Source organism: Sebastes fasciatus, chromosome 4 (genome assembly GCF_043250625.1).
Source record: "Sebastes fasciatus isolate fSebFas1 chromosome 4, fSebFas1.pri, whole genome shotgun sequence".
NCBI lineage: Eukaryota > Metazoa > Chordata > Actinopteri > Perciformes > Sebastidae > Sebastes > Sebastes fasciatus.
The window spans coordinates 8469278-8484482 of NC_133798.1; the positions used below are offsets into that span (position 1 = coordinate 8469278).

General features: G+C 43.1%; 1 protein-coding gene across 9 annotated transcripts in view; it reads left to right on the plus strand.

Moving 5' to 3' along the window:
• The window catches only part of mical3a (microtubule associated monooxygenase, calponin and LIM domain containing 3a), a 108863-nt gene that overhangs the window by 49298 nt on the left and 44360 nt on the right, over nucleotides 1–15205 (plus strand). For 7 of the 9 annotated variants that reach the window (XM_074631773.1, XM_074631774.1, XM_074631776.1 and 4 more), the window contains exons 3-15: nucleotides 2728–3139; nucleotides 4853–5060; nucleotides 5216–5332; nucleotides 5482–5583; nucleotides 6253–6408; nucleotides 7495–7595; nucleotides 10207–10464; nucleotides 10660–10775; nucleotides 11105–11231; nucleotides 11340–11433; nucleotides 11585–11614; nucleotides 12136–12283; nucleotides 14951–15153. In XM_074631773.1, coding sequence (XP_074487874.1) covers nucleotides 2861–3139; nucleotides 4853–5060; nucleotides 5216–5332; nucleotides 5482–5583; nucleotides 6253–6408; nucleotides 7495–7595; nucleotides 10207–10464; nucleotides 10660–10775; nucleotides 11105–11231; nucleotides 11340–11433; nucleotides 11585–11614; nucleotides 12136–12283; nucleotides 14951–15153 — 1939 coding nt within the window. In that variant the 5' untranslated portion in view covers nucleotides 2728–2860. The remainder of the gene's footprint in view (nucleotides 1–2727; nucleotides 3140–4852; nucleotides 5061–5215; nucleotides 5333–5481; nucleotides 5584–6252; nucleotides 6409–7494; nucleotides 7596–10206; nucleotides 10465–10659; nucleotides 10776–11104; nucleotides 11232–11339; nucleotides 11434–11584; nucleotides 11615–12135; nucleotides 12284–14950; nucleotides 15154–15205) is intronic. The other 2 variants (XM_074631781.1, XM_074631780.1) reach the window with 2 other exon arrangements.

The window sequence follows — 15205 nt, forward strand, 5'->3', positions numbered from 1 at the left end:
GTTATAGACGGTATCCTCTCATCTCCCGTGCTTGGCTTTTCATGCATTGCCATAAACTGTGTGTCATTACAGTAAAATGAAAAGCCCACAGAGGGAATCCCTTCGGTCCTTGCTATGAATGGGGGAGAGTAGCATAGCAAGAAGAGAGTGAAGTTGGTCCTTGATTTCACCATGAAGTGAAGTTTATTGCCCCTCTGAGACCATCCTCTCAGGTTCCTGTTCTGTTTGATGTGTCTTGTTTTTAACTACGGCTCCATGAGTCTCTCTTTGAACAAGGAGTTTGAGATGACCCGCTTTCTTCTACTCCTGCCTCACAAAACAGCCTCGACGCTGATGAATTGTGATGTCTTTGCTTTTCCTTCTGTCAGTAAGTTGAAAACCATCAGCAGCAGGGTCAAAGAGCGAGTGTAAGAAGAATCCAGAGCAGCTTGTTTTGTCAGGCTTTTTGGAGTTGATAAGATTACAATTTACATCGCTGTTGAGAACTAATACAGTGGCCTATTTTGGCATAGAAAATAACCTTGAAACTCTCTTTCATCTCCATCCGTTCGCAGCGTGCTATCACAGGCCCCCCAGCAGCACTTGCTGCACATTAAAGAAACTGCAAGCCTGACTGAATCTCAGTCTGCTCTGCAATCAACCGCAGCATCTCGAGTCCTTGTGGAGATAAACAGGAACAGGCTTCAGCTGCCTGATAACTATTTGAGTGACGTTTATGTGTTTGCCCTGCCTATTTCCCACACAGTCATTATTATTGACTAGCGAATTATGAGCCATTGATTGAGTCATTTGTAATGAACATTGACTGTTTCAGTGACACCCAATCGATCGGATGTTTGTGTGATCTCGACTGTCAAACAGAGGGACCAGTGCCGGACACAATTTTGCATAGAAGCTACTAAAATGATACTATGCACATACATGACCTCAAAGCGTAGTTGCTTCAGGTGCAGATGGACCTTTACAGCTTGTTTTATAGAGGAAATGATGTAGCAGGTTATCTCAATGCTTGTGTTGGAAGAAGCCCTTTCCGTCTGTGCTGTGGCACAGCTGCACCCTTCAGCCCTGATCCTGACTGACTGACTGACTGAGGCAGAGCCAAACCCAGAGAGCCTGCTGTTTTCACTGCAGAGAGGAGTTGGCAGTGTGTGAAAAGGAGGCCAGCTGACCTCTGTACCTGCCTCCCTTTCATCATGTGTTGCCACTGGGACTGGGACTACATTGGTGTACGTGAACTAGCTCAACATCCTGGACAGTGGAGTACAAAGCTCAAGCCTTTTCCAGAGAAAGTAGCTGACGGTGTAAATATTCATGTGTTCCTCCTCGGGATTTCAGTGACTGAGCCCTGTCTTCACGAATGGTGACTCTGTCCCAAACATAAATGTTTCTACTAGAACATGTTTAAATGCTTTAATATTCAAAAAATGCTTTACTTTTCTAATATCGGCTGTGCTGCAGCACCTCTTTTTCACCCTCTGTGTGAAACGCTCTGGCCATGTTCAGACCTGGTATTAACATGCGTGTCCTCAGTGATCGGATCACAAGTGGGCAGCTTTAAGTATGTCTGTTCACACCTTGCATTAGAATGCGTCTCCACATGCGTCTTGAGTGGCCACTTGTGATCCGATCTCACTTCCCCGCTCTATATGCAAATAAACACGCAGTAAACACATGGCTAATACAGCAGACGTTGAGACGCAATATTACAGGAATGTCAGTAGTAATATCCTACATATTTGTGTATTCGGCTACATTTTTATTAACATCAAAATATTATATACTATATATATATATATATTATTTAGCAACTAGACTGGATTAAACATGATTTTTTTTTCTGCAGTCATCATTACCACTTTTGTCCCTAGCGCTTTGCTGCATTTCTTTCATCCTCTTCTTCCTTATCATCCTTTCATGCTTGCTGATGTTGAGTAACACTGACCTTTAAAGGCTGCTCATGCTGTTAAATAAAGTCAGAGTTTAAGACAGAGAGCCTATCAAGACATTCCAGCCATGACAGCTGAGCCACAGACGCCCAACGACATGAATGATCTCACCCCCCTGGGGGTGAAAACGCAGAACGCAAGTTGCACTTGTTGCAAGTCATATCAGGTAAATAATCTGTGAAAGTCAACTCACACTCAGTATCTACACAGGAAGCTATAGCAAACCAGGGGGCACGCACAGTGGATAAAACTATCTGGCTTCTTGAAACATTGCTCTATTGCCAAATCATTTTCTTGAATGACTAGGATTGTGTTTTGTTTCATAGTGTTTTGGGGTGAACTTGTTATTTCCTGTGTCTGGAGTCTGTCTAGAGGGATTTGTGCCACACACACAAGACATGTCTACACACTTGTGCGATGAGTGTTTCCTGTTTGGCTTTGTGTGGGTTCAGTGCCCTTCCTATATCCGGCAGCTTCATTCCTAGACAGATAAGAGGTTATTTGGGGTCATGTTGTGGCAGAATAATAACAGTGAGACCTTAAATGACCTGGACTTTATCCCCAATTGCTGCTTGTCTGACCAGGGCCAATTTCATTAAGAGGCCGCTAACAGAGGCAGGTAGGCCTTGTCATAGGCAATCACAAGTTGGTTCTTTGCATCTAATTAAAGTTTCTGTTGGATTGGACAGCGTTAGTCATTCGAAAGCTGTAATCTCGTCAGTTTGCTTTTATGCGTTATCGTCTATGACTCACTAAGTTTTTATTTCTCTCCCTTTTTCAGACAGAATGAGGATGCCTGAGGCTGGGAGTTAGAGCCCTTCATCAGAGCGAACTTGTTCCAGGGCTGGGGCTGGACCCAGAGACCCCTGCCTGGGGGGGTGAAGGGCCCTCACAGCCCTGCGTGAGTCTGGACTATGGGGGATGGAGGCGCCGGTGCAACTGGAGGAAATACGGTGAACAAGTCCCATGTCCTGTTCGACAACTTCGTCCAGGGGACCACGTTCAAGGGCACGCTCAAGGCGTTCCAGGAGCTGTGCGACCACCTGGAATACAAGCCCGGCGAGTACAGGGTGTTCTATCACAAGCTCAAGTCCAAACTCAACTACTGGAAGGCCAAGGCGCTCTGGGCAAAGTTAGACAAGCGGGCCTGTCACAAGGAGTACAAGAAGGGCCGTGCCTGTGCCAACTCAAAGGTAAAGCCTGGATCATTACACACTGTATGGTTCATTTAAGGGCGGCTTTGCTTCTTGGTGGCTTAAGTTCAGTGAGAGCTAAAATTTGATCCTCGATGTTCAGGAATCATGTAATGTGATGCTCATGTTTACCAGCCAGACTGGTGTGTGATTTCTTTATGTGAAAGGGCACTGCAGGTACACTTTTTCACTTCTGTTGAGGTGACGGTTCACTTCATTTCAGTCTTGGAAATTTGATTTGTCACCTCCTCTGGTGTGCAGTGTGTACAACCCCAAAATAATAGGGGTGTATGAAAATATCTATACATTTGAGTATTGTGGTATTATGTTTTGCGATACTGTGTCAATTCTCCAAAATGCTGTATGGATTTTTAATTAACCTCTTAAAAATCCAGCGGCCCGCCGGCGGACCCGTCCCCTATTCTGTCTTTTGGAGGTTGTAGCGGCCTCAGTTTGCCATGTTTTATTTTCACCTATTCTAAAATGGTGTATTTGAATATTTATGCATACTCGGGTCCCTAAACAGTCTTAGAAATGCATAAATTAGGTATCACGGGAAAGCTGAGACTTTTGTGGATCCAATGAATCCAATTGTATTCATGTGTGATGATGTTAGTCCCCATAGTACCCATTTTACATTGTGACTGTTTTTTACTCAGATTTTATGCTTATGGAGGTGTGTCTGTATACTATGACAGTTTTCCTAAAATTAGATTTCAAAACATGCAATATATCGCCTTGCTTACAGTACTGCAATATATCGTTATGTATTGAATCGTTACCCCTGTATCATGATACATATCATATCGCCACATTCTTTCCAATACACAGCCCTACAAAATAAGGGTTGAAGCTGATAAACTGACTGTGTTATTTTTGTTGAGCACCTGAATTGACAACTGTTGAATTGAAAGACTAGTGCAGCTTTGAACTGTGATTTACATATAAAGTTAACTTAAAGGTGCTCTATACGACATTCAGAACATTAATATAGCAGCCAGCAACTATTTGCTATGTAAAGATATAGGAGTAATGTCTACCTGAGCAGAGCATGAAGTCATTCTGCCTCTGTGTGTGTTGTAATCCAAGCTTCTCTGTGCTTTGTTGACAAAGCCGGGCCGGTCGCGTGTGTCTTTTTTGTGCCTTTTAGTGCATATTAATGCATGTTAGCATGCCCCACTAGTTAGCTCACGGCCGCCACTCTGCACTGCTCTCATACGGTGGTTACAGCTGATAATGCCGTCCCGACTGACTGAGTCGTTGTGGAAGCACTTTTGCCTTTGTTTCCACTGTTAGCACCATTAGCTGCGAGCTACCGGCTCATCCTTTGCCATGATGAGAGCCATGCAGAGGCAATAGAAATGCTCCCAATCTCACATTTAGCACCTTTAAGTAAACCAACTAATACATTTTTCCTTTGAGATGTATAAAGTTCTACCTTATCTTATCTTAACTATGTTATCTTATCTTAGCTTAGTCTATGTTATGTTATCTTATGTTGTCTGTCTTGTCTTAGCTTAGATAAGTCAAGCTAAAATACACTTACATAGCTATTAGCTAAGCTAACGAATGATACGCAGTCTGAAGTGGTGGGTTTTTAAGCCTGTGGTGAAAGATGGGCAGTGACTCTGCTGTCCTGCTTCAGTTCTCCTTGTGTATGGTTGACATATTTCTTATAACTTGTCTATGACATCTGCCTCTCTCTGTATTTAGTGTCTGATCATTGGTGCGGGACCATGCGGCCTACGTACAGCGATCGAGCTTGCTTTCCTGGGAGCCAAAGTGGTGCTGCTGGAGAAGAGAGATGCCTTCTCCAGGAACAATGTGCTGCACCTGTGGCCCTTCACCATCGCGGACCTCAGGGGCCTCGGGGCCAAGAAGTTCTATGGAAAGTTCTGTGCTGGTGCTATCGATCATATCAGTGAGTACACTGGACATGTTTTGCGCCACCTGGGCTTACACTACTATTGTACTGTATATGACATATTTGCTTGTGAGAGGGATTTGATATGTTTAGAAGAGAAGATGCATTTCTGTGTTTTGCAGTTCATTCAAATTCTCTGTATTGTATTGTAGGTATTCGTCAGCTTCAGTTGATTCTGCTCAAAGTGGCTCTCCTGCTGGGCATTGAGATCCATGTCAACGCAGAGTTCAAGGGTCTTATCGAGCCGCCAGGAGATCAAGAGACTGAAAGTGAGTGAGTCAAACTGCTGAAAGACGAGCTGAAGGAAAATGAACGGAAACAGAACGTGTGTTTCATCAGAGAACTATCTGTCAGAGGCTCTTAAGCTGGCTCTGTGGATGCATTTCTGTCTGATTACACATGCTGTGTGTTTTCTCAGGGATAGGCTGGAGGGCTGAGGTCCACCCCAGGACACACCCTGTCAACGAGCTGGAGTTTGATGTCATCATTGGAGCAGATGGAAGGAGAAACACTCTACCAGGCAAGTCCTCATGTACTGACTGGGAGAAATGCATTAGCAATGCAGTTTTCTTCCTTGACTAAACAAAGCACAAACAGCAGTATTTGTTTTTTCTAAGCTAAACCTGGAGGTCAGTTAGAACGATTATGATCTCACTTGTGTACAGCTGTGGCCGGGTGCCTGACCTCACTCCGTTCCTCATGTATGAATGGACATTTGTGCGCATCTGTGTGTGTTTGTTTGTGTCTGGCTGCTACGTCCAAAGAGTATTCCTGACGGCTCTCCCAAGTAGAGCACAATAGGAATTGTTGAATTGGCTGTCTGTTTCCTCTATTAGTGTTGGGGCTTCACGCACAGCCACACTGGCAGCGGTAACCCCCTGTGGAGCAGAGTACCATGACCCCTATCTATATTACTGACTGCTGCATCAATGAAGGGAAGCGGCAGGCTCCCTCTGGGAATACGATGAACTGCAATCACACAGCTTGCAAACCTAGAAAAACTGTTTATGTTGTCATGATACAGAACGTCTGGTTGCATTTATAGTGTACAGTGTGCATTTGCAGGGTTTGATATATTGTAAAAGCAAACATGAGCACATGGGGTTTACTCTCTGTTTTTTTAATTTATGGTGTCACAGTTCAGGTCAGTGCCCACTGGTTCCTGACCTTGAGGTCTGCTTTCCCCCAGGGTTTCGGCGCAAGGAGTTCCGGGGCAAGCTCGCCATCGCCATCACCGCTAACTTCATCAACAGGCACACATCAGCAGAAGCAAAGGTTGAGGAGATCAGCGGGGTGGCCTTCATCTTCAACCAGAAGTTCTTTCAAGACCTCAGAGAAGCAACAGGTCTGTTATTCTGCATTGTTTTAATGTTGTTTTCTTGAGGTAACTGCAATGCTGTGTTCACACACTATGACCGACAACAAGCAACAAAACGGCCAAGCTTGGCCAGCTACATTGTCGCAGAGTCGCCGTTGAAGTGTTGCTCAAGCACTCGTTGACGTAGTTATGTCGTTAAATAGTCAGACTTGCTATAGATGCTTAAATGTACCTGTTGCTTAAAGCTTCCCTATTACTGACTAATGTAAGACTGACTTAGATAGGCTGTCGCGCAATGCATTATGGGTGAAATAAATACTTCAAGGAAGACAAAAATTGCGGATGCAACAGTGACACCACACCAAGTATGGGAGAAAATGAAAGAATAGGTAAACGGCATATATCCAACGGTCGTTAGAACCATTAAAGATGTTCAGAAACAATTCAAGGATATGTACAAGCATCCCAAAAAGTAATGGATAAACAGTTGAAATAGTTAGCTGAAAGTTAACTAAAAGTAATGAATAAACAGTTGAAATAGTTAGCTAAAGTTAGCTAAAAGTAATGAATAAGTAGTTGAAATAGTTAGCTGAAAGTTAACTAAAAGTAATGAATAAACAGTTGAAATAGTTAGCTAAAAGTTTAAGTTAGTTAGCTGAAAGTTAACTAAAAGTAGTGGATAAACAGTTGAAATAGTTAGCGAAAATTTGCTAAAAATAATGGATGTTGTGATGTTGCTGTGTCACTCATAGAGTGAACACGGCATAAAAAAAAATGATGTGTTTTTTTGGAAATGTAATATCTCCAACTAGTTCCTGGAAACAGTGGATGCCAAGGGATATTTTGCAGAAATAAAAGTAAACAGGATAAATAATTTGTCCTTGGATCACCATTCTGCATTTGTCAGCTCATCCAATTAAAATGCTTAACATTAGATCTGGTGCCAAGCCTGCCACAGTTTATTGCTGACATGACAATGTCCCCGGGGCTTTGGTTATGTGCTCTGAGTCGGGTAATTGCTCCTCTAATGACGACATGACAGCCAGCTATGACAATAAGGAAAACTATTGTGTTCGGTATATAACAACACGGCTTTCTCCTGGTCTTTTTCAGGTGTTGACCTGGAAAACATTGTCTACTACAAGGATGACACGCACTACTTTGTGATGACTGCCAAAAAACAGAGCCTGCTGGAGAAAGGAGTCATTCTGCATGTGAGTGATCAAAGCCCGGATCTCAGCTCGATGTGGTCGGTGTGTTTGTGCCTGAGAGACGAATTGTTGAATCTCATTCTGTCTCTCTGTAGTAGACATAAAGGCTATGTGCACGCACAGCACAGGCTGACAAAATCAGAAGTCTGTCCCTCTCTTGCCTTTTTGTCTCTTTCATTCTTTCAGTCTCTTTCTGTTTTTGGCCAGTATCAGCCTAATGGTCTAACCATGCCAGCAGTGTTCAGGAACAAACTGCCAACTCAAGCACACTTACTGAGTGTTTGTGCCACCTCACTGTACACGGTAGTTTCCTTTCCCTGGCCACTTTCCACAGGAAACAGGAAAGACATTTTTACATGTCTGTCTTCATGTGCAAACATAACTAAAGGTGTGCTATGTTTGTGTTGTGGCTCTTTGGATTTGAATCTTAAATTAGCTTTTTTGCAAACCTAGTCACAGTCATCATTCTTCTTCAGATGTGTGGAAGTCTGTGTGTGTTTTCATGGTGAGCTGATGACATTAATGAGGTTTTTAGAATACACTGAAGTCTGAAGCCTGAGGGGATTTGGAGTATGTAGGCATGTGTTAATGAAAAGTCGTAATTTACTGGTGTAGTAATTTCTGGAAGTCCCCTTTTTAAAACAAAGTCCTAGTCAGATCCTTTTATAGCAATGAACTTGACTCTGTCCTGCCCCTTGGAAAGGGATAGAGGAAGGGTGGAAAGGATGGCAGACTGGCGGCGGGTCCACACAGTTCAAGGAAGCGATACAAATCAGAAAACAACCGTCATTCATATCTTCCACTGCCTACTCTGCCCTTCCCCTCACCCAACGTCACCAACACCAGCCTGGCGCTGGACAACCAGGGAGCTTGAAGGTGGAAGAATGCGCCTCTCTCTCACCACCCTCTGTGAAAACATGTCACTATGAAAGCATGCAGTGATTTGACGCTAAATGTTGGAGAGACTTGTGAGCTGCACACTTCATTCCACTGCAAGTGCTTGGAGCTCTTTGTAGCACAGTTAAGTCTTAAAGGGGCTGTCAACTTCAAATTGTTCCTTAGTTTACACAATGTCACTATTGGTAAATGTCATATAAACTGGGAAAAAAAGTTCAAAGCATTTTGGCAAATTTTTCTTGGGTGCTACCCACATAATCGGCTGTGCTGCTCATCCCACAAATGCATGATCCTTACAAGTTGGACATCATTGTGAAGGTAAATAAACAGGCTTTCCAACCATGTAAAATACAATGCCAATTAGCATTGTAACAGCAGAGAAATAATCCACCAAACACAAGTTTCCGAACTTTTTTTTCCCAGTTTATATCCCTGTCACAAGAAAAATATTACACTGCCTTTTTCAATGTCACTTATTTCGGGAGCTTTTAATTGCCCTTCCACATACAATGGTGCAGGGAGGACATATTTTTGTAGGAAGTTAGAATCGCACTGGTTCCCTCGCAAACAGCCAATGGGAGTTTTTCATTGGATTTTGGATTATTTCAGAAAATAAGCTCTATGGCAAACAAACGTTTATGATACTTACACATTTTGTTCAGCAATATCATCTCCACAAATGAACACCATTTTTAAGATTGGGCTGTAGACTAACTACACCACGGTCGCATGAGCATGAGTATACACAACAAGGCTGTAAAGGCGGACACGTCGGCGTGATGACGTTTAGTAGTCTCATTTAGCCACTTGTTAGCAACCGCCTTTTTTAATACATATAAAAGCTTCAAAATTCACCAGTGGGATATTTACTATGACATATTTTATATCATAGAACAAAACGTTCAAATGTATTCAGCTTGTGTTAACACCAGACCTAATTTTAAGCATCTAACTAAAAACCCATAATAAAACAAAACACATTGACTTTGAAACGAGGGAACCGGAAGTGCTAAAATGCTAACCTATTTCTGGGTTTTAGGACTCATTCCTGCACCACTCCATAAAGTAGAATACCTAACATAGTTGGTACAAGTTTGGTGGGGCTGACAGACGATTTAAAAACATGGACTGTGCCAAGTTGAGAGTAGCGATGCTGCTGTGTAGTTTGATGTCGTCATGTATTCAGTATATAGTTTTTTGCTGGGCTTACTTGAGATGACAGAATGAGTGTAGTTAAATTACATTGCAAGATGTTGGATGTATTCTTTTTCTAAATAATGTGGCCAAACTGTACAGATAGCATTTACACCTGGCTGCGATCAGCTCATAAGTGAACCCGCCACCTCCTACACCATGTAATAACATGTGTTTCCTTATCTAGATAAGGTATCTAGATACAGATTGCATGCTTGCTAATACCAGGTGTAAATGGGGTCTTTTTATATCCAATGTAAATTAAAGCTAAAACAAGAGACCATGGTATGAGTGCAATAACAGACTTGGCTGCGCCTTTTTTCCCGTATGTAGCTGCCCCCAAATTTCTTTATATGCTGAGTTGGTCTTGCATCATGGCTAGGTTTAGTTTGAAGACTCTGGCTACTTTCTGAACTGCTGATTGTGCAAGTTGTAGCGGTTTCATCACATTTCTCTGGACAATGTTTGCTTTTAGTAGTTTTCATCACTTCTAATCTCATCTCTCTTATCTCTTATCCCGAAGGACTACGCAGACACAGAGTTGCTGCTGTCCAGGGGTAACGTGGACCAGGCCGCCCTGCAGTCTTACGCCTGCGAGGCTGCGGATTTCTCCACCAACCAACAGCTGCCCACACTGGACTTCGCCATCAACCACTACGGCCAGCCCGACGTAGCCATGTTCGACTTCACCTGCATGTACGCCTCGGAGAACGCCGCCATGGTGCGCCAACGCAACGGCCACGATCTGCTGGTGGCGCTCGTAGGCGACAGCCTGTTGGAGGTGAGAAAGAGACGGCAGAGAGACAGTTTTTAAAGCTTTTCCACAAGACTACGTTTTACTGTTCTACACTTGTAGTTGTTCTTTGAATCTTGCGTCACAGCTCTACCCCCTGCTCTTTGTTTTTTTATATCCTTGTATATCCTTCTTCTGTGGCTATATTTGGTTGTTGAATGTGGTGTTCCCTGTTGTCTCCAGCCCTTCTGGCCCATGGGCACTGGCATCGCCCGAGGTTTCCTGGCAGCCATGGACTCAGGCTGGATGGTGAGGAGCTGGGCTCAGGGAAAAACCCCGCTAGAGGTTCTAGCTGAGAGGTGAGGGTGTGGAAACACTGAAGCACAGAGACTTACCCTACGCTTGTACACACAGCCACACATGCACTCTCTCTTCAAACACACCCTTTAATCTTAAGTGCTTTACTAGGAAATGTGCCTGTATGTGATTTCAAGCACCAGTCCCACCTCTGCTGGTACTAATGCGATAAGAGGTTCTCATAAGAACTGAATGGAACGTGTGCTGCAGTAACTCTTGTGCTTTTTGATAACAACGTTAATGTGTTTTCTTAATCTATTTTCATAGTTTCCAACTATACTTTCCTCCCAACAACATGAGAATATATTTAATGTTTTCTTCTTTGCTTCAGGGAGAGTATATACCGCATACTGCCCCAAACCACGCCAGAAAACGTCAGTAAGAACTTCAGTCATTACAGCGTGGATCCAACCACACGTTACCCCAACATTAGCCTTAACTTCCTCAAGCCCAGCCAGGTGAGTACGAGAGCCAATAAAGCTCAGCTGCCATCTTTTTTATAGACAAGAAACAAATTAATGTTTGGAATTTCAGATATGTAATAATGAATTATGTGTGTGTTGCAGCTGAGGCACCTCTGCGACACAGGGGAGTCCAGGGAAATGCGCATCGAAATTGAGAATGTGATCAACTCGTCGACACCCAAGTTGGCCAGGAATGGTTTGTGTCTTTTTACATGCTTCAAAGGGATATTATAAACTGTTTTTAGTAGTGGGAAAAGACATTCTTTAATGTGCTGATTTGATCAGTGTAGGAATTTTTGCTGCAATCACTGTTGCTGAAATGTAACAATAAACTATTTTCACTCTAGACAATTACCTGCTTGACAAGCAGTTGCAAGGTAACACAAAGTCCAAATGCATGGTGTTGCTTTTCAGGGATTCCTAATAGTTTTAACAGTTTGAAACTACCTGCTATGTACTCATGAATGAATAATGTCAAACCAATAGTGGAATGATGGACTGATCGCAGCCTCTGTAAATTATTTCTGCGTGTACTAACTCGGTCATTGAGCTCCCTGGTTTTATTCAACGGTTTTATTTAATGTCTAGCTGTTGTAAAGGTCTGCATCCTCTCCTCTAACACCTCATTTGCATCCTCCCTCCTTTAAAATGTCCTCACAATTCATAATACTTCCTCATTGGCTGGTTAAAACTAGTACTAACATGGATGATGACGCCATGGATCACAAAACGTTATGACCTCACGCTCAGCCTTGCCTGACTGACCAAGGCCATGCGATTGCCCAGCAAGAGACATGTAGCGCTGCCCACGTAGAAACAGTTTTATATTTCCAGATTCTGTTCAACCTGCGGCTGCTTTACCATCAAGCTATTTAATTTTCTCTTCCCACCACGCCAGAATCCATAGCTCGATCCAGTAAGCTGCTGAACTGGTGCCAGAGACAAACGGAGGGATACAGGAATGTTAAAGTAACGGACCTTACGATGTCTTGGAAGAGCGGTCTGGCCCTGTGCGCCCTCATTGACCGATACAGACCGGACCTCATGTGAGTATCTGAAGGAAACACATGCAGAACACACACCACAGCAAGGAGCCCAGATTAATACACATGGCAGATTTGTTTTGCAAGCCAAGCGTATCCCTTTTATGGTTCGTGTGAAAGGGTTAAAACTGCTGCCGTGCCTGTAATGACTGGCCCGCTGTGTTTATGTGAGTTTGTTGGTTGCAGATGATGTTTATTGTCTGGTTGGGACCTTGGTTTTGAGTCGTACATCACTGTAAATGAGGTGACAGCTACCAGTCATAATGGCCTCTTCGGTCTCTTAAGGGAGCCCTCCTCATATCCCGGCTTGCCCCTCCACAAACACACACATAAACACTCCTACCCGTACACACACTATGAGAAACACAGTCTCCATCCACAACGCCTAATGTAGTTTGTTACCCTCTGGAGACTACGTGGCAATTAACATTATAAGCTATTAGTGTCTGCGTCCTGCCTGACCTTTACCAAGTAGTGCAGCGGTTGTGCTCTGCTGCCTTTGATAGGGCAGATGATGGTAGGACGGGGGGGGAGGTTTGGGTGGAGGTACCTTGGGGAAACTGCGTTCACGTGTACGCATGTACAAGACGTCGGGCGGTTAAGAGGGATTGAGCGGAGGACTCACTCTGTGCTCTAATGCTTTTAAATGGACTGTATGTGCAGTGGAGATGTATTGATGACTCATCTTAATGGTACTTTCAGCTGCAGTATAATGACATTTGCAGTAATGCTTTCCACAACATGTACAGTAGCCTGCTGTACAGAAATGCTTCTTCATTAGCGACTAATGCAGGCTCAGTGTCAGTTGATTTTCCATTATATCCAAAGCTGCTGGATAGTTGTGGTCAGAAAATATAGACTCGTTCCCTGTTTTTTGCTGATTCATCGAAAAATGAGACAGATATTTGGTACGTTCTTCATTGATTTGGTGTGCAAGACGATCAAGAATCATCAGCTGTGTCAAAGTTATTGTGAAAATCTTAATTTCAAATCACATTGCACAGTAGGAGATCATCAATCATGATATTTAGATTGTATTAAAGAAATTCAACTACAATAATAAATATTTTTATATTAAAGATGACCTACTATGCTTTTATGCTTTTCCTCTTTTCTTTAGAGTGTTATATAGTTTTGGTGCATGTAAAAGGACTGCAAAGTTCCAACGCCCAAAGTCCACACCAAAGGGAGTTACTCCCCCCCCCACAGAAACACTGCTCCTGAACTGCCTGATACGCTTTGCTTGAAGTCCCGTCTTTTCTTCCGTAATGTGGTGATGTCACCAAGTAACACATTTAATACCTGCCTAGCAGCTAGTTTGGCACAACCTCAAACAAAGCTAGTTAGAGCGGAGCTGGAGCGGAGTCCGAAGAGGTTCATTAGGTTGACCAATCACAACAGAGTGGGCCAGCTGACCAGTCAGAGTAGACTGGGCTGGGGTGGGGGGGCAGGAGCTCAAACAGAACGTTTCAGACAGAGGGTGAAAAGAGGTGCTGTAGCAAAGCTGGTATGAGAAAAAATAAAGCATTTTTTGAACACAAAAGAATGTAAATATGTTTTAGTCGAAACCCAAAATATAAGTATGCACCTGAAAATAAGCATAATAGGTCCTCTTTAAAGATCAAATGACTATGCGTCATGTGAAAGAAGTTGCTCTTAGGGACTAACCCACAGAGAATTACCACCCCGACTGCAGTTACCCTCAGCTCCACGGAGCTTCAAAGCGTCTGTCAGCTCATTGTTTTTGTGTTACAGACCACAACTATCTTGTTTGACTCTCACCTCTCTCATAGTGTTGTTTCCAACCACAGCGGGCAGATGTTTTTAGAGAAAAAGCTCTAAAAACCAACTATACTCCATCAGACAGACAAAGTGTGCGATTAGCTGGTGAACATAGTGGAGCATTTAGCAGCTAAAGATTCTGATATTTCACTCAGGAGGTCAGGTAGAGAGCGAAACAGGGCTCAAGGGAGAGTGAATATTGGACTTAACATTCTTCAGGTGGTCAGAAACATGCCTCCAAATGAATAATGAATGATGATGTTGCTTTGTATTAGTTTGATTTATAAATAAGCAGCTGTTTGCTAACAAATTTCTCTTATCAACATGGTTACATCATGTCAATGTTGTGTCCACAGCTTTTGTTTCCGCTGCCCCCAAGTGGCCCAAAAAAATCACACCTTAGTTAGTACACCTAAAGTACTCTTGCTCTTACTGCAATATTCAAGCACATTATATAAATATGGTGTAATACATTTATGGGGTTCAAATGAAATATAATCACCTCTCAATCACGATACACAAAGTAGGTCAGGTTTCAATATGTCAGTCGATGGAAAATGCTAATACAAAAGTCACATATTTGTCATTCTCTATTATTTTGTACACAGAAGAAAAATGTCAAATATGAATATAATGTTATCCTTCAGATTCCACTAATAAAACCTAAGAATCACAAACTAATATGATGTCAAAAATCTGCAAAATTCAGTAGTGAATGTGTAGCCTTTACTGTATGTGTGTGTTTGTGTTACAGGAGCAGCAGAGATTTAAGTTTTTTAGATGAATGCTCATGATTAGCTTTCTCTGTTTTCCCCTTATCTTTGTCATTGCCTTCACCTATCCTGCCCCATCTCATTCTCTCTTTTGGTCTCTTCCTCACTCCCTCAGTGACTTTGATTCCCTGGACGAGCGAGACCAGGAGAAGAACAACCAGTTGGGTTTCGACGTGGCGGAGCGGGAGTTTGGCATCTCGCCCTGCATGACTGGCAAGGAGATGTCTTCTGTGGTGGAGCCAGACAAACTGTCCATGGTCATGTACCTCAGCCAGTTCTATGAGATGTTTAAGGACACAGTGCCACCCGGAGGTGAGAGTGGGTGATACAGTAGGGCTGCTGCTTGTGTAATCTGGTTTTGGGAGGTGTC